The sequence below is a fragment of the Petaurus breviceps genome, unplaced genomic scaffold, assembly GCF_028583685.1.
Source record: "Petaurus breviceps papuanus isolate PSGF00001 unplaced genomic scaffold, PetGlider_PUasm1.0 181, whole genome shotgun sequence".
Taxonomy (NCBI): Eukaryota; Metazoa; Chordata; class Mammalia; order Diprotodontia; family Petauridae; genus Petaurus; species Petaurus breviceps.
This window is the reverse complement of record NW_027185784.1, coordinates 12,511,631-12,535,101: the sequence shown is the minus strand read 5'-3', so window position 1 is coordinate 12,535,101 and position 23,471 is coordinate 12,511,631. Positions and strand designations below refer to the sequence as shown.

Sequence of the window (23,471 nt, the reverse complement as noted above, 5' to 3'; positions counted from 1 at the left end):
GATATGACACAACACACTTGTGTATATATTTGGCTCTGCGGCGTCAAACAGTAGGCTAACAAGACTATATCCATTTGCAAATCCAAGCTATCAACTGGCCCATGAGGTCACTTCTCTGGTTATTTTAAGACAGAGCATCTCAAAGTCATGCCTTTTTTCCACCCTGGACTCTCTGGAGAATGTCCTTTCCTAGTTCAAATTCACAAAGAAATAAAAGGCTTAACCCTGCCTGTATAAAACAGGCTAATCTCAGGTCTTTCAGAAGAAAAATAAGAGAAATAATGTTTTCTTCACAGATATAAATCTAGAACTCTCTTCTCTTTTAAGTTCTTAAAGGAAAGTTCTTCATTTCTGTGGTTTCATCACTCAAGAACACCTAAGGAAATCCTGATAAACTAAAAGAAAAGGCTGACTATCTTATCTGTAAAATGAAGAGATGGGATTAGATGGTCTCTGAAGTCCCTTCTGACTCTGGATCTAAAATGCCATGAAGTTCAATCGCTAAAGATGATGAATGCAATAACACCAGATTCAAAGTACTTTAACCCACCAGTGCAACTTCTATCTAATGCTCAGTGCTTTTTTGTAAGGTCACTTGTTCATCCTCTTCCAAATCCATCTAGCCCATAACCTTCCACTTTACCAATAAGGAGACAGTAAGAGCCTTTATGCAATAGCTTACCAAAAAATCCAGGGCCATCATATTTAGAGTGCTTCCTAGAAGAACTAGTCTACTATTCCTGTCAAAGAAAAAAACGAATAATCTGGCATGACTTGTACTTAAATGAGCCCAGGCTGGCAGCTAGCGATCACTGCTTCCCTTTCTAAATACTCACAAACATATGTGCAATAATCTGTCCTAAAGTTTTCCCAAGAATCAAAACTGCCAGCCTGCAGTCCAATAAATCTACCCTATCTTCTTATCCTCACTAGTCTCATGACACTTCTTTTCTCCATAATTACTCAAATATCATGGAGGAGGAGCTCTTTTAGACTCCTGAATGCAGTCATTCAGGCCCAGGCAATTATCAATCCATTGTTGAGCATAGATTAAATGTTGACTCTGTGTCAGGCATTATGAAGAGAAGAACAAAGAATTGAACAACCCATACTCACAAGAAGCTTACATTCTAATGGGGAAGACAAGAAGCCCATATACAAATATATAAACAGACAGCATCATTACAAAAATATATCCAATATTGTCAAATACAAAGCACTTTGTTTGAGAGGGCCTGCACTAGCATTGGTGGGGTCAGGAAAGGCTTCATACAGATGGAAGATGATCTTAAAAGAAGAGAACCCTGTGAGACGAAGGTAAGTGGGGTGGGGGAGTGCAGTCCAGACACTTGAGGAAGCTGCTGAAAGGGCACTTCACCAGAGATGAAGGGTGGGGAGTGAGGAAATGGGAGAAGGCTGGCATGGCTGGATCAAAGAGTGTGGGGAGGGGAAGTGATGTCCAGTGAGGCTGGAAAGATAGGTTAGGGGAAGGGGTGTGAAGGGATTTAAAATTTAAACAAAGGAGTTGCATTGTTGGTCAGTGTCTACTCTGTGTTAGGTACTGTGCTTCATGTTGGGTATAAAAAGATAGGCAAAAGACAGAGCCTTCCTGTCAGGAGTTCACAATCTAATGGGGAAAACAATTATGTACAAATATATCAAGATAAATAAACAAATAACAGAGATTAGAATTAGAGGGATTGGCAAAGGCTTTCTGAGGAAGGTGGGACTTTAGGTTCGGCTTGAAGGAAGCCCAGGAACTTACGAGGTAGAGATGAGGAGAAAAAGCATTCCAGGCATGGCAGACATCCTGTGAAAGGCCCAGAGCTAAGAGATGGAGGGTCTTGTTTGAGAAACAACAGAAAGCCTATGTCAATGTATGGAAGAATATGTGGAGGGAAAGGGGGGTGAGTAATAAGACTACAAAAGTGGGGGTTGGGGAGAGGGAAGGTTATGAAGGGTTTGAAAAGCCAAACATTAGTTTTTATATCTGATCCTGGAGGCAATAGGGTGCTACTGGATTTCATTTTGAGGAGGAGAGAAGGAAAGGAGAGGAAAGAAAGGGAGAGCTCAAAAGCTGTGGTTGGGCTTGTGTCTTAAGAAAACCACTTTGGCAGCTGAAAGGAAGATAGACTATAACAGGAAAAGACTTATGGAAGGCAGATCAACAAGCAGGCTATCATAAAAAGCGAAGGCATATGAGATGAGAGCCTGCAATAGGGTGCTGGCAGTGTCAAGAGAGAAAAGGAAATCATCTGCAAAAAGGAAATCACCAATCAAGTTGGTGGGAGCAGGGGAGTAACTAGGGAAGAACTGTGTTTTAGGAAAAGGACTTTGGGAGCAGTGTGTAGGATGGATTAGGGGAATGAGAGACCTGAGGCAGGGAGATTAATCAGGAGACTAAGGCTATGTCCCAAAAGACTAGAAAGATGGTGGTATATTTAATAGAAATAGAGGAGTCTAGAAGAGGAGAGGGCTTTGGGGAAAAGATAATGAGTTAAATTTGAGGTATCTCTGGCACATCTAGTTAGAAATGTCTAATAGAGGGTGGCTAGGTGGCACAGTGAATAGAGCACTGGCCCTGGAGTCAGGAGGACCTGAGTTCAAATCTTGTCTCAGACAGATAACACTTACTAGCCGTGTGACCTTGGGCACAAGGTCACTTAACTCCAATTGCCCTGGCCACAAAAAAAAAAAAAAAGGAAATATCTAATAGGCAATTGATGATATGGAACTGATGCTCAGGGGAGAGACTAGGAAAGATATTTTGATCTAGGAGTTATTTATTAGAAATGATAGTTAAACCCATGGGAGCTGATAAAGTTACCGAGAGAGGGAATGTAAAGAGAGAAGGGGGATCCAGGATATACTGTTGGGGAACACCCACAGTTAGGGGATATGATATGGATGCTGACCCAGCAAAAGAGACAGAGAAAGAATGGTCAGGCACAAGGAAAACCAGGAGATAACAGTATCTCTAAATCCAGAGAACAGAGAATATCCAAGAGGAAAAAATGGACAACAGTGTCAAATACAGCAAACATGTTAAGAAGTATGAGGACTTAAAAAAGTCCATCAGGTCTGGCAATTAGATCACTGGTAACTCTGGAGAGAGTGGTTTCATTTGAATGATGAGGTTGGAAGCCAAAATGTAACACGCTAAGGAAATTGAGAAGAGGCAACAAATAAGAGCTGGTTTTTTAAAAAGAAGTTTGACTGAGAAAAGGAGGAGGGGCACAGGATGATAGCTTGAGGGGACTAGGCAAGGGCTAGTAAAGGTATTTTTAAGGACAGGGAGATGTGGACATGTTTGAAGGCAAAAGTAAAGGAACCAACAGGCCGAAAGAGGCTGAAGATTTAAGGGCAGAGGGGTGTGAATGAGGCTGCCATCTTACTTTCCTGACCACTGTTTTACAAGGTGAGTCGTGATATAATGGCTGATGTTAAGTATGTGAAATCTTTTATTTATCATTCATTAAGTGCTTATTATGTGCCAAGCACTGTGTGTCAAATTTGGACAATACAAAGAGAAAAGACAGTCCTTGCTCTCCAGAAGCTCACATTCTAAGGGGGGAGATAATGCATATGGAAGGTTTCAGCTGCAGATCAGATGGAAAGGTCCTGTGATCCTTAGGGTACAGCAACAAAGCAGAGAGTAATGCCTCTTCTCTAAGGTCATTTCCACAGATAAAATCCTATTAGTTTCTGATGCTGAACCATTTGAGAGTGTCAAGGACAAGGTGTTAGGAACTTTTTTGGCATACGAGTTCACAAAGATATAAAAGTATTATTTACATTCAGGAGGGCAAACTTACATCACACCATTCCCATAAATTCCTTGAATTCAACCCACTTTTACATAGGCCACCCATCAGTAGTGCCAGACTCCCTTAATAATCAATAAAAGCAAAGAAAAACTGACTGCCAAGGGGTGAAAGAGTTAAATGGCTCTTTTCCAGGATTCTATATTGTACTTCTCATTACTAGACTGATTAATTACTGGTCCTAGAGAGTTTCAGAGGCACAGGATACTCAAGAAACTTGTTAAGATGGGTTTGCATTTAATCCACTGGGGAGACAATCAACAGGAACAGCAAAGTTAAAGCTTAAGCATGAAGACTTTCTTTAATTGGCATTTTAAGGGGCTAGAACAGGTTTCTAGGGCCTATTATACCAATCTATTCTGCCTTAGGCAACCCAGATTAAGGGAGAGATCAGACAGGACATTCTGAAATTTAGGCTCAACGATCCCATCCCAAAGCATCAGATAGCATCGTTCTAAAAAATGTTCCACTTTATATCAGACTGGGCAGAGAACAAAACATCAGATGCATTTGTGCTGGGGGGAGGGGAGTATCAAAAGTCAAGTTAATGTAGAAGCTACAGAAAATTTTAAGTGAAGATTTCCCAAAGTTTTTGCTGTTGTAACCCAATCAAGATTAAATGACAACTCAAGACATGCTAGGAGGAATTTATTTTATCCCCCAATGTATTATCATTGCAAATCTTGTACTTTTGAGCTTTTACTCCCCCCCCTCTTTATTTTTACTCTGCACACAGCCCACAGCTTGGGAAGTTTGAGATTCCTCACCTATCCTCAAGCTCAAATGCCAAGAAAAGGTTTTTCAAAGAACATTTACCTCCATAGGTCCTACTGAAGTTATGAACCATTCGGACAGCGAACAGAAAAGAGGTCTGAACTCAGCTGAGGGCTAAAATGGAGTTGGCTGCCCGTCCCAAGTACCGAGGGAAAGAGGATTAAATTGAACAAGGGAGGCAGAATGAAGAAGCACATGGTCAGAATTCAGATCATGGTTTAATTAAATTTAATTGGCTTAATGTGCGAGCGCATGCACACACATTTTTACTACAGTCTATCCTATATTACCTGTGCCACTATTTCCCTCAGTTCACATGGATAGATAGATGACTATCTTAAAACCTTGGGAGTGAGAGGAATGCTTCTATTCCCTTTCACTGAACCTCTGCCCCCGTTTTCTTCCCTTTTACCTAAAGGAAGATGATCTTCCTTCTCAATAAGGTCACAGTCCTTTTTCCTGCAATGTAGTCACTTCCTCTCTGACCTACCCAAGAACTTCATTTTCACTGGCTTCTTCCCTTTAGGATAGAGACATATTCAATTTACACTAATTCTCAAGATACTAAAATTGGACCCTTGCACTCTTGAGCTACTACTATTCCATCTTTTTCCTTTCCTTCACAGTCAAGTTCAATTCACTGAAACCCAACAAACACTTATTGAGTGCCTACTATATCTCAGGCACTCTGCTCTAGGATAAAAAGAGAACAATGGAGCCATCTATCTCCTCAAGGATCACTGTGCTTAAATTCTATGTGTGAAATTCTTGGCAGTCAATGAAATCCTGACCCTGTCTCGAGCCCCTCAGACCTAGTATTACACTGCTACTGTCTGATCACTCTTCTCAGCCTTCTTTGCTACTCCATCACCCATATCCTCCAAACAGTGGTGGCCCCCTAAGTTCTGCACTGAGCTTTTTTCTATTCCCTCTCTGTATTCTCTTCCTAGGTACCTCATGTAGAGCCAATGCAATATTTACAATGCCCATGATCACAATAAAGATTTTTACTATAAGTATCGTGTGACATTTGATCGCAAAATGTACCAAATTCTCCAGATAGAAGACAGAACTGAAGCATTATTTAGACACCAGAAAACTGAATCCCAAAAACAGTAAGCTGATTCCACCACAGTACCAAAGATATTCAGAAGCCACAATAACGCTGAGAGCCACAGCATCCTTCAGCCTTCCCACAAACCAATACAAGATCAATATTTACTCACAAACCTCTCTATCTCCTTGCCTGAGCTCCTCTCTCTCCCACCATCTCACTAGCTCTCACCAGCTTCCTGTGGGCTCTGCTTTCCTTCAGCAAATTCTTCCCACCACAGGTTCCATGTGACTATATTTAGCCTATTTGGGGATAGAGTTTATCTTCACAGCAGGGAAGCTTCCTGTGGGCTCTGCTGCACCCTTCAGCAGGGGAGGTCTTCAAGCTCCCACCTAGGTCTATTCAGGGGCAGGGAAGATCTTCAATTCCCATTCCCATTATACCTCATTAGCTCCCAAGGGCTTAATTATCACCTCTATGCAGGTGACTTCCAAACCTACATGTCCACCCCTGGTCTCTCCTGACCTCTGTTCGTACATCTGCAACTGTCTATTAGATACTTCAAACTCAATGTCTCACAGGCAGCTCAAACTCAACATGTCTAAAACTGAGCCTATTATCTTTTCCTCCAACACATTATCTTCCTTTCAGTCACCCAGGTTTGCAACCTCAGGGCCAAGATGACTTCTCACTATCCCTAACTCCACGTATCCAAACAAGTTGCCAAATCTGATCAATTCTACCTTCCCACCTCATATCTGTCCCCTTTCCTCTACTTCCATGGCTACCACCCTCATTTTGACCCTCATTATTTCCCATTTGGATTATTCTAACAGTCTTGTAATTAATATCCCTACCATAGGTCTTCTCCTCTCCTCCACAATCCACCCTCCACACAGCTGGCAAGGGTGATTTTTCCAAAGATCACATTACTTCCCTGCTTGGTTAACTCCAGTGGGTTTTCTATTGCTTCCTAGATCAAATATAAGCTCCTCAGCTTAGCTTTTAAAGCCCTTCAAAACCTGCTCCAAACTATCTTTGCAATCTTATTATATATCTTATTATATCTGTGGTCTAGCTGGACATGCCTCCTTGCTATCCTTGCTACACCTGACACTTCATCTTCTAACTCTATACTTTTGGAATGGCTGTCCCCCACGTGTGGAATGAAGTCCCATCTCACTTCTATCTTTGAAAAGCCCTCGTTTCCCTCAAAACTCTGCTTAAGCTCCACTTTCTACATGAGACCTTTTCTGACTTCCTCAGTTGCTAGTGCCCTCCTTCCCAAATGTACCTTCTATTCCTTCAGTATGTACCTATTTATGTAAATAAATGCCCCTTTCTCTATATGCCTAACTACATATCTCTTCTAATCTACCCTCTTAAAATGCATTCGCCAGTGACATGCGTGTAATTAAAATATTATAGTTTCTATTAAGCAAGCATAATGTTTTCATTCTTCTATTTCTTTTCAAATGACTATACTGTCTGTCATAGGAATGAGCACTTGTTTCCTGAATTCGTTTCTGATGGCCTAGTGTGCAGGTTCATGTACAATGAGGTGCTTAAACACTTTTCAGTAGTGAAAGCTTCAATTGGACACTTTAGAAAGAGTAAAGGTTATGCTGCTCCAGGAAAGGAAGGCCAGATGGCTAGTGATTTGTCATACTTTGCCAATTCCAACTTTTTTATTAAGAAAATTGAATACCATTCTTTTAAAAATACAAAGTCCATATATTTATTTCAGTAGTTAAAATGACAAGTATGGGGTATTGCTTGAGATTTAAAAGACTATATGATAGTTAAAACCACATGTTTGGCAGCCCCTCTGAGGACTTTTGAGTTAGCACAGGGGAAAAGGTTTGAAAGCTGTCAGTTACAAATGAGAGACCTTCACTCATGATAATACATTCCAATCAAGTTTTGCATATCAAATGTGATGACATGGTCCTATCCTACATTTAGTACAAAGTAAGATTTAATTTCAGCTCAAAAACTTTGGAATGCAGAGCTACAAGTTTGTCCTACAGCCTCCCTCAACTCCCTGTTCCATGTATTTAACCAGTTCTATCCCTGGTAATTGGCCAAGTTGAAAAGGATAATCTCTCTACAGTTTGAGACCACACCATAATCACAGTGGCCTGCTCTAAACATGGAGTAAGTGACCCACCACTAGCTTTTTTCTTTCAAAGCGTTAAATGTGGACTGCACATTGAAACCAAACAAGATTTGCTCTAAATTTCATTCTCCTTTACATAAAGGGCATGTAACAATTTTTACTATATCATTTTTGATAGATGCAGTGGTGTTGGAGTCAAGATGGTAAAGTGAGAGGAAGCATTTTTGCCTAGCTCCCCAGCACACCTTCTCCACAACAACCTAGGAAATGTGTCTAGGAAATCAAATTCTAGTTGGGAAAGCCAAGAAAAAAATCTGAGCGAGTCATTTTTTTTTAAGCACAAGGCTACTTAAGGAAACAGAGAGGTCTATAGATGCTAGTCAAGGGGGGTGGCTATGTGCACAGGGACATCATAGTAGCACTGGAAAGCATTCTAGCAATCAGGGATAGAAAGCAGGACAAGATAGAGTGCCAGTGCAGGAAGCACCAGGACAGGATGCAGGAACAGGTACCATCTTGCAGCTGTCAGCCAGTACCCAGTTCTGAGTCACAGATCCAGGGCCAAGAGAAGCAGCTGCAAGTAAGGGTGGGCCTTAGATGAGTACTAAGCACAGAACAAGTTCTATTCCAAAAATGGAGCTGTGTTAACACTGAGTTCAATTCTAGCCTTTAGCCACACATAAGCCTAGAAATGGAGTAACTAGGGCATGAGTGTCCCAGACCAAAGAAGAATCACCATTTAAGTCATTCTGAACCTGCAGTACCTCTCAGTGGCCTAACAGTAAATGAATCCAGCATCAGTCTACTGAAACTCATCTACACACAAGTCAATCCTGGGGTCAGAAACATGTAGAGATGAGCTCAAGAGTGCAGTCAACAGAAATCTCCCTAGATCACCCCACTTTGGGAGCACTGAAAACTTGTACATCCCACAGATACTGAGTTATGAAAGCAACAGAAGTTTGCAGAAAAACAAAAGCTCAGACTAGACATTTCCCCCAGAACTGAATGGTGCCCATGAAGTCCAAAGTAAAAAAGTAGGATAGAAGAAAGAGTAAACAAAAAAAAGAACCTGACCATAAAGAGTAAGTTACTATGGTGAAAGTGGAATTCAAGATACAAACAGAAAAGACAATGACTTGAAAACATGGACAAGCAAAGCCTCAAAGAAAAATTTAAGATCGGACACAAGCCCAATGAGAATTTCTAGAAGACTTAAAGAGTTGTTTTTTCAACTTAGTATGTTATATATATATATATTCATTTTTTTTTTCAACTTTAGTGTGTGTGTATATACACACACACACACACACACACACACTAAATGAGAGAGACAGAGGAAAGAAGGGAAAAGAAATAAGAGCTATGAAAGGTGAAAAGAGAATTAACAACCTGGTAAAAAGAAATACAAACCCTTACTGAAGAAAATAACTCTGAAAACTGGAATTGGCCATGTAGAAGCTAATGACTTGATTAAACATCAAGAATTTTTTTTTTAAAAAGTCAAAAGGCTGAAGGAAAATAAAAACAGAAGAAAATGTGAGATGGTTCATAGGAAAAACAACCAACCTGCAAACAGATTAGGGAGACACTTGAAACAGAAAGATACTTACTGAGTTAAAATAAAGGGCTAAAGCAGAATCCATTTATGCTTTAGCTGAAATAAAAATGTAGGAGTAGCAATCACGATTTCAGACAAAGCAAAAACAAAATTAGACTAATTAAAAGAAATAAACAGGGAAAATACATTTTACTAATAGTTACCATAGAGACTAAATTAATATCAACACTGAATATATATGCACCAAATGGAGTAGTATCTAAATTCTAAGGGAAAAGTTAAACAAGTTACAGGAAGAAATATACAGTAAAACTATAATAGTGACACACCTCTATTTATCCTCTCTCAGACTTAGATAAATCTAATCATAAAATAAACAAGAAATAAATTAGGGAGATGAACAGAATTTAATTAATCTATTTATTTTTGGAGGGGGGGGAAACAAGACAATTGGGGTTAGTGACTTGCCTAAGGTCACATAGCTAGTGTCAAGTGTCTGGGGCTGAATTTGAATTCAGGTCCTCCTGACTCTAGGGCTGGTGCTCCATTCACTGTGCCACCTAGTTGCCCCTTTTTTATTTATTATTACTATTTTTTTGATGAACAGAATTTTAGACAGATGTAATAGATACCCCCAGGGAGAGAGATGATCTCTAAAAATATATAGGTACCTATATCTATACTTCTATTTCTCCAAAAAGCCCTACTCCAATGCCTCATTTTGAGGTCTGAGGGACCCTGGATTCTCATATGCTGTGTTAGTGAAGTGTAGATTCTGTCAGATTCTACTATGCAGCAATGGCTTCAAGTGCAGGCTGTTTGCCTTCAAGGATCCAGACCAGCTAAGTATGAAGAAGTTTATGGCCGGAATGCTGAATAGTATACCAATGTCATCTCATGAAGCAAAGAAAAATACAAAAAAGGTCCTCAGTTTGATATATTTCCCTTCAGCTTCTCTCTCTCTCTCTCTCTCTCTCTCTATATATATATATATATATATATATATATATGTATCAGAGATAGGCCTCTCTCCATTTAGCTAGACTGGTCCTTAGTTAATAGAATTAGTAACTCAATGGAACTATAATTTAGTTGTGATAAGAACTTTTATATCTAGGTCATGTATGCAAATAAAGGTTATTATGGGTTTAGGGTGTAAGATGTTGTCTAAAATTAATTTATGCCAGGCAGCTTTGGAATTTTCCCAGCAGTTTTTGTCAGTGAGTCTTTATTTTAGTAATTGCAGTCCTTGGGTTTACTTAAAATCTTTTTGAGAACAACCCACACATACATCAAGGGCATCATTGCTGAAAGTATAAGAAGAGAATACCAAGGCTTTCACAAATGAAATTCCTTATCTTTACAGCCACACAATCGACTGTATTCCATGAAAATGATAAAGAACACAAAAATCTCACCATGCTTAAAAACAAGCATGTTTTTAAAAGTTAAAAAAACAAAAAAGTTAGGTTGCTAGATTGATAATAAAAAAGCATTTGACTGGTTAACTCAAAATGCTGCCATATTCTGTTGATAACGAATGGCTGTAAGTCACAAAATACACACAAAAAGTACAGCTGCTAGTTAACCAAAAGACAAGGGAGAAGTAATAGAATGGGCTGCAACATGTCACCAACAAAGAAGTGCAGAGGACAGGGATCATCAGACAACTGGTTGTGTTATATAATAACAATAGCTAACATCTGTATAGCCATTTAAAGTCTGCTAAGTGCTTTATATATATTATCTCATTTTACACTCCCAATAACTCTCTCAGGTAGATGGTATTATTCTCCCAGTTTACAGATGAGGAGACTGAGTTTGAGAGAGGGTAAGTGACTTGCCTGGGACCACAAAGCTCCTAAGTGTCTGAGGCAGGATTCAAACCAGGTCTTCCTGATCCAATCTAGCTCTCTACTCATTCTGCCACCTATGCCTGGGAAAGAAAACGGGCTGGTCATATATCAAGACTGAGAGTTGACAGTCCAACGTCCCACCAGGACTGATGACATGTCAAGGGTTGTACAAGGACCCTAGCAAGTTGGGTGGGTACCAGATTTTTGAGAGAATATGACCCAGAGTCACAGAGGGTGAGAAGGTTGGGATGGAGTATCCAAATCAATAAGGTCATAGAGCTATCAAAGTACCCATCTTTTCACTTCTACCTGCACATTCATGCAAACTTATTTTCTTAGGCTAGGTAAGCTGCAGTTTCCAAAAGACCTCTAAAGAAGGAGGGCAATTAAATGGAGGATGGTTATTTTCACATTCCCTTCTTTAAAGAACCAAATAAATCAACCTATATTGAATTGCTTATCTTCCCAGTGGGGCTGGGTGAGGAGGGAAGCAGAGAATGTAGAAATCAAAGTTTTAAAAACAAATGTTAAAAAAAATTATTTTTTATATGCAACTGGGAAATAAGATATATGGGCACTGGGGTATAGAAATCCATCTTGCCCTACTAGAAAGTTAGAGGGTGAATGGCAGAGGATATGAGAGAGAGCAGATTGGGGGAAGGGGTATTCAGTAGACTCACTATCTTGGGGTGGGGGTAGGGGGAAAGACGGGGAGAAAATTTATAACTCAAAATCTTATGGAAATGAATGTTGAAAACTAAAAAAAAAAAACCAACAAATAAAAAATACTAGTTCTCTTTCTTGGTTTAAAATTATAGAATTCAATAATATTATACTATATATGAGCTGGAGAAGGAAATGACAAACTATTCTACTATCTTTGCCAAGATAAACCCAAATAGGGTCGTGAAGAGTCAGATACATCTGAAAAACAACAAAACAACAAATACTATATAATTCCATACTATCTTATGCTTTGACAGAGATAGTGGAGAACCCTGGGCAGCATAATTTAATCATTCTCTGACAACTCAGCATGTTGCAATACCTCAGAGCCATAATTATGATTAATATTCTGATTGTACGGCACTCCTCTTTTTGGAAATCCCTTTAGAGACTGTGTCACATTCTTTTGAATGTCCTCAACAGTGGCAAATCTTTGTCTTCTGAGGACAGATTGAATTTTTGGAAAGAATCAAAATTCATCTGGTATCACATGCCTGAAAAAATAGTTAAACGATAATAGGGCAACATCAGTTTGGGGCTTAACACTGATTATAAAGTCTTTTATGACCTGAAAATTTGCTCTGATGGCAATTCCAAAAAAGAAGAGTCAAAAATGTTTTGAGTAATAGCGAAAGTGTTGAAATCAGTGATAATCTTCCCAAGGTGACTACTTTAAAATGTAGCACTCCTGGTATAAAATTTCTCATGTGTTTTCATGTTGTTAAAAAAAAATGTTCTCATGTTGTTAAAAATCAGGCTTCACACTTTATAGTTAAAATTAGGCTCACTGGATTATATCTCTAGAGTTGGAAAAGGATCTCAGAGGCCATTTAGCCCAACTCTCACATTTTACAGATAATGCAACTGAGACCCAGAGGGTTAATGATCTGACTAAAGTCATAAAGCTAACATGGGTTAGAGGCGAGATTTGAAGCCACTCTGACTCCAGAGGTAGTGCTCTTTCTACTGTATTACATTGCCTCCTTATTTCTGTAGACATAGTGTAAATTTATCCTACTCTTCAAATTCTCTAATACCAGAACACCCCATGAAAGCTGCTGTTAAAAAAATAAATACCTGATATCAACTTGTTTTCTTAGCTTATCATTCCTTCTCCTAAAAGTATCTGCAAACCAACACTGTTCCCCACCCCCCCCTCCACCCCCAACACCCTCTTCAAACTCTTCCAGTGCACTTGAGATTCTAGTTAAAAGACGTATTTTTCAGCCATATAGCAGAGGAAAAAATAACTGATTTCAATACTGAAAAAAAAATGCTTCCCAAAGAAATGGAAACAATTGTTTCAGCTTCTGTATACATAAAAGCAAAACACAATCACTTCTTTCACATCCAACTTGAAAACCTTGAAACTCGTGGCTTCCAATTTCCAGGTCATCATTTTTCCCTCTTGGGACCTGAATTATAGATTTTAGTTCTCTGCAATAGGGAGCTAATAAGGCTCTAACATTTCAACCAGACACTAGTAAAAGAAAACTAGAGATGTTTGGTTCTCCAGAACAAAAACTTATTTTTAAGTCATGGCAAGAAAGTCATAGGTTGAAATTAATAGACTTATGAACATCCCAATTGTAATGAAGAGAGAGGCTTCCATCTAGTTTTCTTATTCATGAAATTCCACTTAATGGCACTTCTGCCATTTTATTGTAGATAAATGTACTCACTGGTCATAAGAATTCACTTATAATATTTGGGGAATTAGCAGAAATTCTGAATAACCTTTCAAGGAAAAAATTTTTGGTCTTTGCTGTAACACCAAAAAATTCACTATAAATTTAACTCAATTTTAATTATTTAGGCTCCTGGTTCAGTGTATAATCAAACAATTCTACAGAGTAAAACAGAAACTATAAAATTGGCAACAGAGAAAAAAAATGGGAATGGGGTTATAGAGGACAAGCAGACATATTTAGCTGCAACTTGGGTGGAACCAACAACGCTTAAGTTCTATTAAATTTTTAAGTGTCCTAAATTGAAAAATGATTTGTCATTTTAGCAAAAACATGTCAACCCCTACTAACAACTTCTTCCTAATGAAGCAAGCATTGAACCTATAGTGTTTCTGACAATTTCCCCGAAATCCCATGAAAAATTACCAGCCTATTGCATCATTACTCAAAGGGAATATCAAAGCAATCCAAATTACTCCAATGAGAATAAGTAGAGGAAGCCAAGTATAAGGGAGAAAGGAAGAGGTGAAGGGAGGAAAAAAAACCCCAAAAAGAAAGGAGTGGATTTTAGTCAAAACAGCCTCTTAAGATGAGTGTCTCTTACACAATCTTAATCTTTCACCAAGATCTCTTTCTAACACATTCTAACAAGACATACTATTTCCAAAGAATACACTCAGTAGAAATTAAAAGCCTTCTACACATAATGGAAATCAGTGATGATTTGTCAAGAGATCATTTAACCCAATTTCCTGTTTTTGAATAGGATTAAAGAAGGACCACCCCCAAAAAAGTTAGATCCTATTCATTTCTCAAAAATCTCTAAAGAAGGTGAGTTTTAAAATGTTTACTGTCAATCAATTTTATTTTGCTAACTCTTTCCTGAGTTGCAGGATACCTCAACAGATAACCAAGGACAGGTAATATTCTAACTATTAAAAGTTCAATGAAATAGGAACAAGGTTTACCCACTATTCTGAAAAGTGCTTGGCATATTTATGAGATTAAACTATTTTCTACAATATCACTACACATGACTTATTGTAAAAATCAGAGAATTAAAAAAATTTTTTTTTGCTTTTTGGAGGGGAGAAGGCAAGGTCACATGGCTAGTTTTTTGTGTTCAGTGTCTGAAGTCAGATTTGAACTCAGTTTCTCCTGACTCCAGGGCCGATGCTCTATTCACTGTACCACCTAGCTGCCCCAGATCAGAGAATTTTTAACAATGAATCAGGGAAGGATCTGTGATTTCATCAGCATGAGGAAAACTCTTGCCAATTCAGATCTCGCCCCAGATCTTAATCCTGGTAGATCACTTAGCCCTGTAATTCACAACCTAGAAGTACCCTCTGCTCCTGGGGGCCGCCCTCTGATTGGATGGCTTCCTCCAGAACCTCCATTTAAGGAAGGAGTCCAAGCCAGTCACTGCATCGTCCATTTCTACCAGGCTGTATGCCTACAGACTTCTCAGTCAAAATCCTCACCCTCTGTCCTCCCCACCTTTTAGTCTTCCCCATCAGAATGTAATCTCTTGGGCAAGGGCTTTTTCTCTGCCAGTATTTGTGCCCCTGGGGCAGGGTCTAAGCACAAGGTCTGGCACATAGTAAGTGCATGATAAATGCTTGCTTTTGTCTGTTTGCTTTGCCTCAGTGGGGGTAGGGGTGGTCTGGCTATGACTTAAGATAAATCCTGGGGTGCTTGAGTCACAAAAGGCTTAAGTGATTTTGTCACAAACTGTGACTCTTGGTCTAAGGTCCTAGCAATTAAATATCAGAGGAAAGATTTGAAACTAGCTCTTCCTGACTCCAAAGGCAACACTCGATTCTTGTTTGTTTTTTGCTTTTTTTCGGAGGGCAATTGGGGTTAAGTGAAACACTCAATTCTTAAACATAAACATTTTTCTAGTCTCAACCCCTTTAGTGCTTGATCAAGACCCCATATAAGTTTGATAAGCACTGACTATACCATGCTATCTCTTAATTTTTTTAATTAAAAAAACCTTATTGATGTTTTTTTATTTCAAAAATTGACAATATTTATGTAATTTGATATTTTTTTTAGCTTCCATTTTGGCATCCAAGCATCTGCAAAAGAACTTGTTCATCTCATATTTCATATGTCCGAGATAAAATAATAATCTCACCCTCCAAACATACACTGTACTTATTATTATCAATTTCAACAAATCAGAATACAAGAATATACATTTAACACTAAAATGATACTAAATAATTTTTATGGATTCAGAACACTTACAAATGTCCAAATATTGTATTTGTTGATGGATTGATTCTGGATCATCATCACACTTAGTGCACTAACTGGAGTAGATTTAAAGGAATTTTTCACTAACACTGAAATGTCTGTATTACAGTTAGGTTTAGCAAATGTGGGTATTATTACTTCAACTAGGAACTTTAAAGACACCATATGGACTGAAATCTAAAACTTGGGGCTAGTCACAATGCCCTTTAGTACCAAAGACGAAACACATTTCAAGAGAAAAAGAGGAAATATTTATTCCTGAAAGCAATATTTAGAGAACTCAAACATAGAAACATCATGAAAACTAGGACTTAAAAAGGGACATAAGTTTAGAATAGAGAATTAGTTTAAAACTAAAGTAAAATTCAATCTACTCAGTCAGGATTGGCATATAAAGATACCCCTCCCATCAGCAATTGTGGGCCAAGTCTATTATAAATTACAAACCAAGAGCTAAGTCCTGGGCTATACATATCCTATTCCTGATATTTAAGAGCTAGAGAGAATATGACCTTAGTTACACTGATATAAATCTCTCCTTAAATTGTCTTTATCATAGTGTGAGTGTCAAGGTCCTTGGATAATAGGAGTAATTGAAAAGCAATAGGAAAAGACAATTGGTTAGCATTTCCCCTTTTGTATTATTACTTAAATCACTTAGGGGTCCACATAAAGGTCCGTGTGATTTTTATAAACTACAATGGCACAGGTTGGTTTCTTATTAATACAAATTCTGATAACTCTGTATGCTAAATCAAATCTCTGGTCCAAGCTGCAGAGAAAGAAGATGTCATCTACTGAGAATGGTACCTTTGGTGTGGCCCCATTTGAGTTTCTACTACTCTTTAGCTTTGTCAAGATCCAAGACCAATTTCATAATCTTAGGCAAGAATTCTGGGACATCAATGGAGTAACAGAATAAGGGAAGCTTATTGTAAAAGAGGAATTTTGGCTGTACACTCTTTGAGTTTTAAAAACTAAAGAAAATAGAAACAGTAATAATTATTTTAGAAATACCAGTAGATATTACCGAGCTGGGTTAGCCACATATATGACATCCCTGCTCGAGGAGCCAGTAATCAGCACCAGATGCTCAGAAGTTTACTTCTAAATCCCATAGTCCTTGCTTATATGAACTTTCTTGGCAATAATATAGTGCTGTTTGGGAAGATGGTAGAGGGAAATGGGGTTGATAAGTTACTGCAAGTCTCATATACTAACAGAATTTCTTCAACTCAACTCTATGCTATAATAAGGGTTATAGAGCTCCTGGTGAAAGAAAAAAAAGGCACTAAGACTAAAGAAGGCTCACACTAGCCATTCATCTTTGGTCAGTCTCATCCATCTCATAGCTGAAAGCCTAACTCTTTGCCACTATACTTTCTCTTTCACAACTAGAATTCAGTGTTTGCTAAATGGCTGCCAAGACCTTACCACCCATCCAATTTTCTTCTCATTCACAGTATTAACAAAGACAAGTTTGAGAAGAGTTATCAGAGGCCTACCCATATGTCTGCTACCAGGAGTGTGTTCTATGTAGCTTCTCTTTATGTCTCCTCCTCATGTCCCACCCCTTACCTGGGTCATCTTGTCCACAGAGACAGGAATTCCATCGATGGTGAGAGGCGGCAGCTCAGAGTTAACCTCCTGTGGCGCAGGGGCGTGTTCTGCTAAGGCTGATTCCAAGTCTTCAAGGATCATGCTCTTGTACTTGCGCACCTGTGGGGAATTAGGAGGCACAGGTAAACAAGATGCCCAAGAACAAGAACAGTTTGGTGCTAGGCAACAGGAAGGTGGGTGGGACTCCTTCTCCCTAAGCCTTGGCAAAGCCCAGTGACAAACACTTCCACAGCTGGCAGATAAAAATACCCGCTGGTCCCAAAGACATCATCATGCTGAGGCCAAGTTAAGTGAAAGAGCTGATGAAATTATGGGTAACACTGGTGGGAAGGAGCTAGTGGGAAAGATGTTAAATGGCAACACTGCTGATCACTTGGAATCATTTCTGTATGACTCCCCAGACTTACCATAACTCTTTCAGATCGCCACTCCTCTCCATGTATTTGCTGCCTTCCCCATTAAAGTGAGAGCTCCTTGAGGGTAAGGATTATCTAGCTTTTGCACTCGTATTTTCAGCACTTAGCACAGTGCTTGGCACACAGTAAACAATCAACACTTTTTGTTCATTTCCTTTCTAGGGAGTCCCAGGCCAAACTCAGGGTACCAAATTTAATAACAGTGGTATTACATCCTATGCCTTTCCCCATTCACCTAGGTTGTCTGTGATGATCTACTGTCATCTTTTTTGAATTTTTATAGTAATTTTATAATTTACTTTTGTATTCTTTGCAACAAAGGCATTTTGTCTTTATAGCACATGTATTTCCAAATATACCTTTCTTTTCCTGCTCAAGGAACCTTACTTTATAATAAAGTGCTATCAACACTTTCAACAAAAAAAATCAGAAATATTAGAAAATGTTTGTCCCTAAAAGTCTCACTGACACACTCAAGCTGCTGGATGTTAGTTTTCTGATATGGTCAGACTCCCACTCAGGCAGTAGCTCCACACCTAAGCCCTCAAACTGGAAGGAAATGGGAAGATAAAACAAGAATAAATTGCAGATAATGGCCAGTAATGATGCACTCTGTGACTCAAGACCAAACCTGCCTCTACCAGGGACACAGAAAAGAAGTAAAAAGAGTCCTGTCATTCAAAGTCCCTTCTTCTCTGGTGCTCACCATTCATTACTCATGGAATTCAAGCTGATAAAATTCTGACAATTGCAAGTCTGAAAACAGTATTTCCAGCTTCTTTTCTTCCTTTTCCTTGCACTGTCACTAATTTGTCTCTTAGAAGCAGCACAATTACACATGCACAACTTTCTATCGTAAGACAAAATAGGTAAGCAAGATGTAAAATAAATAATAGTGGTTCTGTCTGTTTCTCAAGAAACATAAAAAAAGCATGGAAGAACCACTGAAAACAAAAAAGGTGCTCTTCTTCCAAGCATAAAGACAATAAATAAGAGGCACAGGCTTATGGATACATAACAAGATGAGATCAGATATTATCCTATATAAGACATGCCACTCACAGATGATGTAGAGAAACCCCTTAAAAAAAATATTACAAAGCTGTTAAGAGTCTTGCATTTTAACTACCTGAACCAGGAAAGAATAGCATAGGAATGTCTCATTACAAAGAATTTTTAAAGCAGAAAGACTTTTTCTAATCCCCTGATTCTCATTATAGTATCTGAAAAGTCACAACTATTAGTGGTTAGATATCAATAATTTTCCTGTTTCTTCAGAAAAGAAATAGAATGCTCTAAATATGCTAAATCAATTTAGGTTTGAAAGGAAAGTAGAAGAAAAGCTTGGGGAACTGATCTGACTCTAGAAATTAATTTTATCTTGGTTTCTAATAAATAAGAACTTAAAAAAATATATATATATAATCATATTATATTGCAATCAGCTTGTGTTGCCATGGCAATTTGATGAGATTATTCTTGATCTTTTCTAGAAGGCTGTATGCAATATGAGCTGTTTATTTCTCAATCAACATAAAAATAGGCCAGGTTTTTGCTTCAGAGCTTCAGAATGGTATGAAATAATTACCAGCAAAGAAGTAACTAAGTGTATTAAACTAGATGCTATTATACTGAAAACAACCAGCCATCTTTAAAAAGCAAATCACTGTGTTGCCACTATCATGTTATTGCTTTGTGTTAATTTCTGCCGTTTTTAAGGGCTGGTAAACTTCTGGGAATTTACAGTAGGCACTGCACTAAGCTGATTTGTGATGCTGCTCCAGATCTGTGATTTCACTAGTGCAGGGAATACTTAGTGAGGAAACTCCCTGGACCAAATGCAACTATCTGGGACACTGAGAAGGTAAGTGACTTGCCTAGGGTCACAAAGCCAATATGAATCAGCAGGGAGACTGAAAAACAGATTTTCCTGTCTCCAAGACCAGTTCTTTTTGCTGCTTCTATGTTGCTGCCCAAAAATGTCTTAGGTTACAAAACAAGACTGTAGGTAGGGAGTTCTTTGGGGAATCACCTCATCATTTGTGGTAGCTGGCAGAAAAGGTGTGCCAGGTAGCCACTGAGTTTTCCTTTGCAGAAACACTTCTCTACATTTTCTCTGACCTGCTTGTTTTTGTGAATGATTATCCCATTAGAGCAAAATTCAGAAACTGTCTCAATATTTATGTGATTTGATATCTTTAGCTTACATTTTCATAATATCATAAAAGGCCTAATTTATCTCAAGTTAAACAAGAGCCATATTGAAATAACAATTTCCTTGAAGTGATGCCCATCAATTGGGGAATGACTGAACAAGCTGTGGTATACAAATGTAATGGAATACTATTGTTCCATAAGAAAATATGGGCAGGCAGATATCAGAAAAACTCGGAGAGACTTACATGAATTGATGCTGAGTGAAGTGAGCAGAACCAAGGGAACATTATATGCAGTAACAGCAACATTGTGTGGTGACCAACTTTGATAGACTTAGCTCTTCTTAGCAATGCAAGGATCTAAGACAATTCCACGGGACTCATGATGGAAAATGCTATCCACATTCAGAGAAAGAACTATGGAGTCTGAGTGCAAATCGAAGCACACTATTTTCTTTCTTATAGTTTTTCCCTTTTGTTTTGATTATTCTTTCACAGCATGACTAATGTGGACATGTTTAATATGATTGTGCATGTATAGCCTATATCAGATCTTAGGGAGTATCTTAGGGAGGGGGAAAATTTAGAACTCAAAATCGTAGGAAACTGAATGTCGAAAACTAAAAATAAATAAATAAATGAATAAACAAGTAAACAAGCAAACAAATAAAAAAAAATAGCAATTTCCCCTTCCACGCCAGCTGGCTCACTTTCTTGACTTTACTTACTTTGAGTCACTTTCCTACTCAAAAGGACTCAGCGGCTCCCTAAGGCCTAGAGAATAAAGTATAAACTCCTCACCCATCTGACCTTGGAGTTTTTCCACACTCCTTGTCCATTTCTAATCTTATTTTATTCTATTACAAAGTTTCTCAGCTCTAGTCAAGCTTGTCCTCCTTCATGTTTCGGCCTATGCTATTCCTCTTATCTAGAACACCCTATGCCTCTTCAGATTTTAACCTAAGCCTTGAAGGACAGGTTTAAGTCTCACCTCTTTCAAAAGGCTTTCTCTTTTCCAGCCATTCTAGTCATGCTGCCCTCTAGTCTCTAACCACTATCTCCTGGAGTTACTATCTGAATATTGACAAAATCATATGCCATCTTATGTTATTTAAATGTTTCCCTACCCAATATGAATTATCTCCTTGAGAGGAGGGTCAATGTCCTATAATTCTTTTGAGTCTCCACAGAAATTATAACAATGGTGGTATAGAGAGGAGGTCCTCAATGGCTGGTGGAGTGGGAGGCTTCAATTGAGGGTGAAACTTCACCCACTGAGGAAATGTTGCAACAACTGATGTAACTTATGACCACTGTTTTACATCTATGCTTAAGACAGGAAGTGAACAGAAACAGAAACAACCAGTCTCCTTTAGGGTAGAAATGACAGGGAAAGAAGAGGGACAAAAAAAAGTTAACTAAACTAAATGGATAATTATAGGAAATACTAATACCCAGGGATCTACTCTTCTCTATGGGACCATAAATAATTTCCTCACCTATTAAATCAATCACAGATAAAATGTTTTGTCACAATCTATATGCCACAGGTTTTCATCATTATTAAAATAACTGACCTTCATATCATGCTTAAGTTTACAAAGCACTGAAAGTATAGTTTCCATTTTATAGACAAAGAAACTGAAACTCCCAGGGGTTAAGTGACTTGCCCAAGGACAAAGAGAGAGGAAATCTAAGAGGCAGGTGTCCCATCGGACACTCTTCCCACTCTGCCAAGCTGCTTGCCGTCAGATTCTGAGGGAACAGCACCACCTACAGAAACGCCTTCACCACCTTCAAGCCAAGACTGCATTCCCTACCTTGTCTCTCTACAAACGCCTTACTGGCTTATTCTTGCACAGCTTGTGGAAAGTTCAGATCAGAGCCAGGAGCTTTGTGGCAGCACGCGACCAACGAGAGAACTCTATCAGGCCAACTGTGACTTTAACCCTGTCATTTGCCAGCTCTGTTCCGGGCCAGTTCATCTCAAACATTTTCAAGATCATCCACAGATCATGGTCTGTTCAATCAACATTCACTGCTCCCCTTTGAGGCAGATCTTATTATCCTCAGTTAACAGATGAGGATGCACAAAGGAAAAATGGCATGTCAAGGTCTGCAACAATTCCAAAGAGCACACTTTGTAACACTGAACTTTTAGCTACACAAATCCCTATGGTGTCAATGGTAATGTTCCCTCCCAGCTCCGGGACAGGTCATACCAGAATGCAGATAAAGAGTCTGAGCAGCTCTGAGGGGGCAGAGAGCTAGAAACAAAGCAGGTGCTCATTGGCTGAAGCAAGGCTACAGAAGCTGCGGCCCACATAACCATAATGGAACATCACTGTACTGTCAGAAGTTATGAATACAATGAACACAGAAAAACATGGTGAGATTTACATGGACTAATGAACTGACATGATTTGAAGTAAGCAGAACAAAACAAAAAACCCAATGACTAAAAAATAAATGGAAAAAACAAGAACCACAGGACATTCAAATATGAAAGCTACAAAATTACAAAGAACAAACTAGGACCAAAAGAGATATGAAAAACAATGGGGGATCCAAGAGAATGAAAAATTGCATATATTGTCAGATTTTTTTCCAACATACTGATTAGTTTTGCTGTTTTTTTTCTTCATCCTCCTTTTCTTTTTAAAAAGAATTCTTTGTGAAGATGGTAGAGTAGCTGGAAGAAGTATAATGAGTTCATTCCGCTAACCCGACCTCTGACCCAGTAACTCTGCTAAACAGGTCTAGAAACCAAATTTGGCTCAGGAAATCCAAGAAAAGTCACAAGGAGTCACTTTCCAGCCCAGTTTGACATGGGGAGACAGACATTTGGGGATGGGGTCTGGCCAGCAGCATGCCATGTGGAGCATTACAGCCTAGGAAGAGGCACTAGACCCAGCAAGATGCTGTTGTTGTTGAGTCACAGCCAACTCTTTGTGATCCCATTTGGGGTTGTCTTGGCAAAGATAATGGAGGGGTTTACCATTTACTTCTCCAATGTATTTCCCTTTTACAGATGCGGAACCAAGGCAAATAGGGGTTTTGTGACTTGCCCAGGATCACACAGCTATTAAGAGACTGATGCCAGATTTGAACTCAGATCTTTCTGACTCCGAATCCAGTTCTCTGTCCACTTCACCACCTAGCTGCTCCCAGACCCAGCATAAAAGAGTCCAAAATTACACAGGGTGCAGAAATGGGCGCCAACTGGCAGGTATCACTCATTAGTCAGTGCTGGGTCATAACTCCAGGACAGAATGAAGAAAGGACCTGTGCTACCTAGGGGTAGCATTTCACAATGAAGTGCAATTGTACAACCTAGGCTATATGCTGGACAAGGAACAAGTTCAGAAGCAAGTACTAGTTATGTGACCTAGACCTCAGAAGTGGGACAGGG

The 23,471-nt window shown here is 38.9% G+C and overlaps 1 protein-coding gene and 1 long non-coding RNA gene across 2 annotated transcripts in view; one reads left to right on the top strand and one right to left on the bottom strand.

Annotated features, from left to right (window-relative positions):
• NRF1 (nuclear respiratory factor 1) overlaps window positions 1-23,471 on the bottom strand; it is a 143,571-nt gene that overhangs the window by 51,829 nt on the left and 68,271 nt on the right. The window contains exon 5 of the mRNA XM_069087205.1: window positions 17,446-17,586. Coding sequence (XP_068943306.1) covers window positions 17,446-17,586 — 141 coding nt within the window. The remainder of the gene's footprint in view (window positions 1-17,445; window positions 17,587-23,471) is intronic.
• Window positions 1,055-19,114, top strand: LOC138160591 (uncharacterized). Its single transcript, XR_011168172.1, has 3 exons — window positions 1,055-1,317; window positions 17,466-17,609; window positions 17,909-19,114. It is a non-coding gene; the product is annotated as an uncharacterized lncRNA (long non-coding RNA).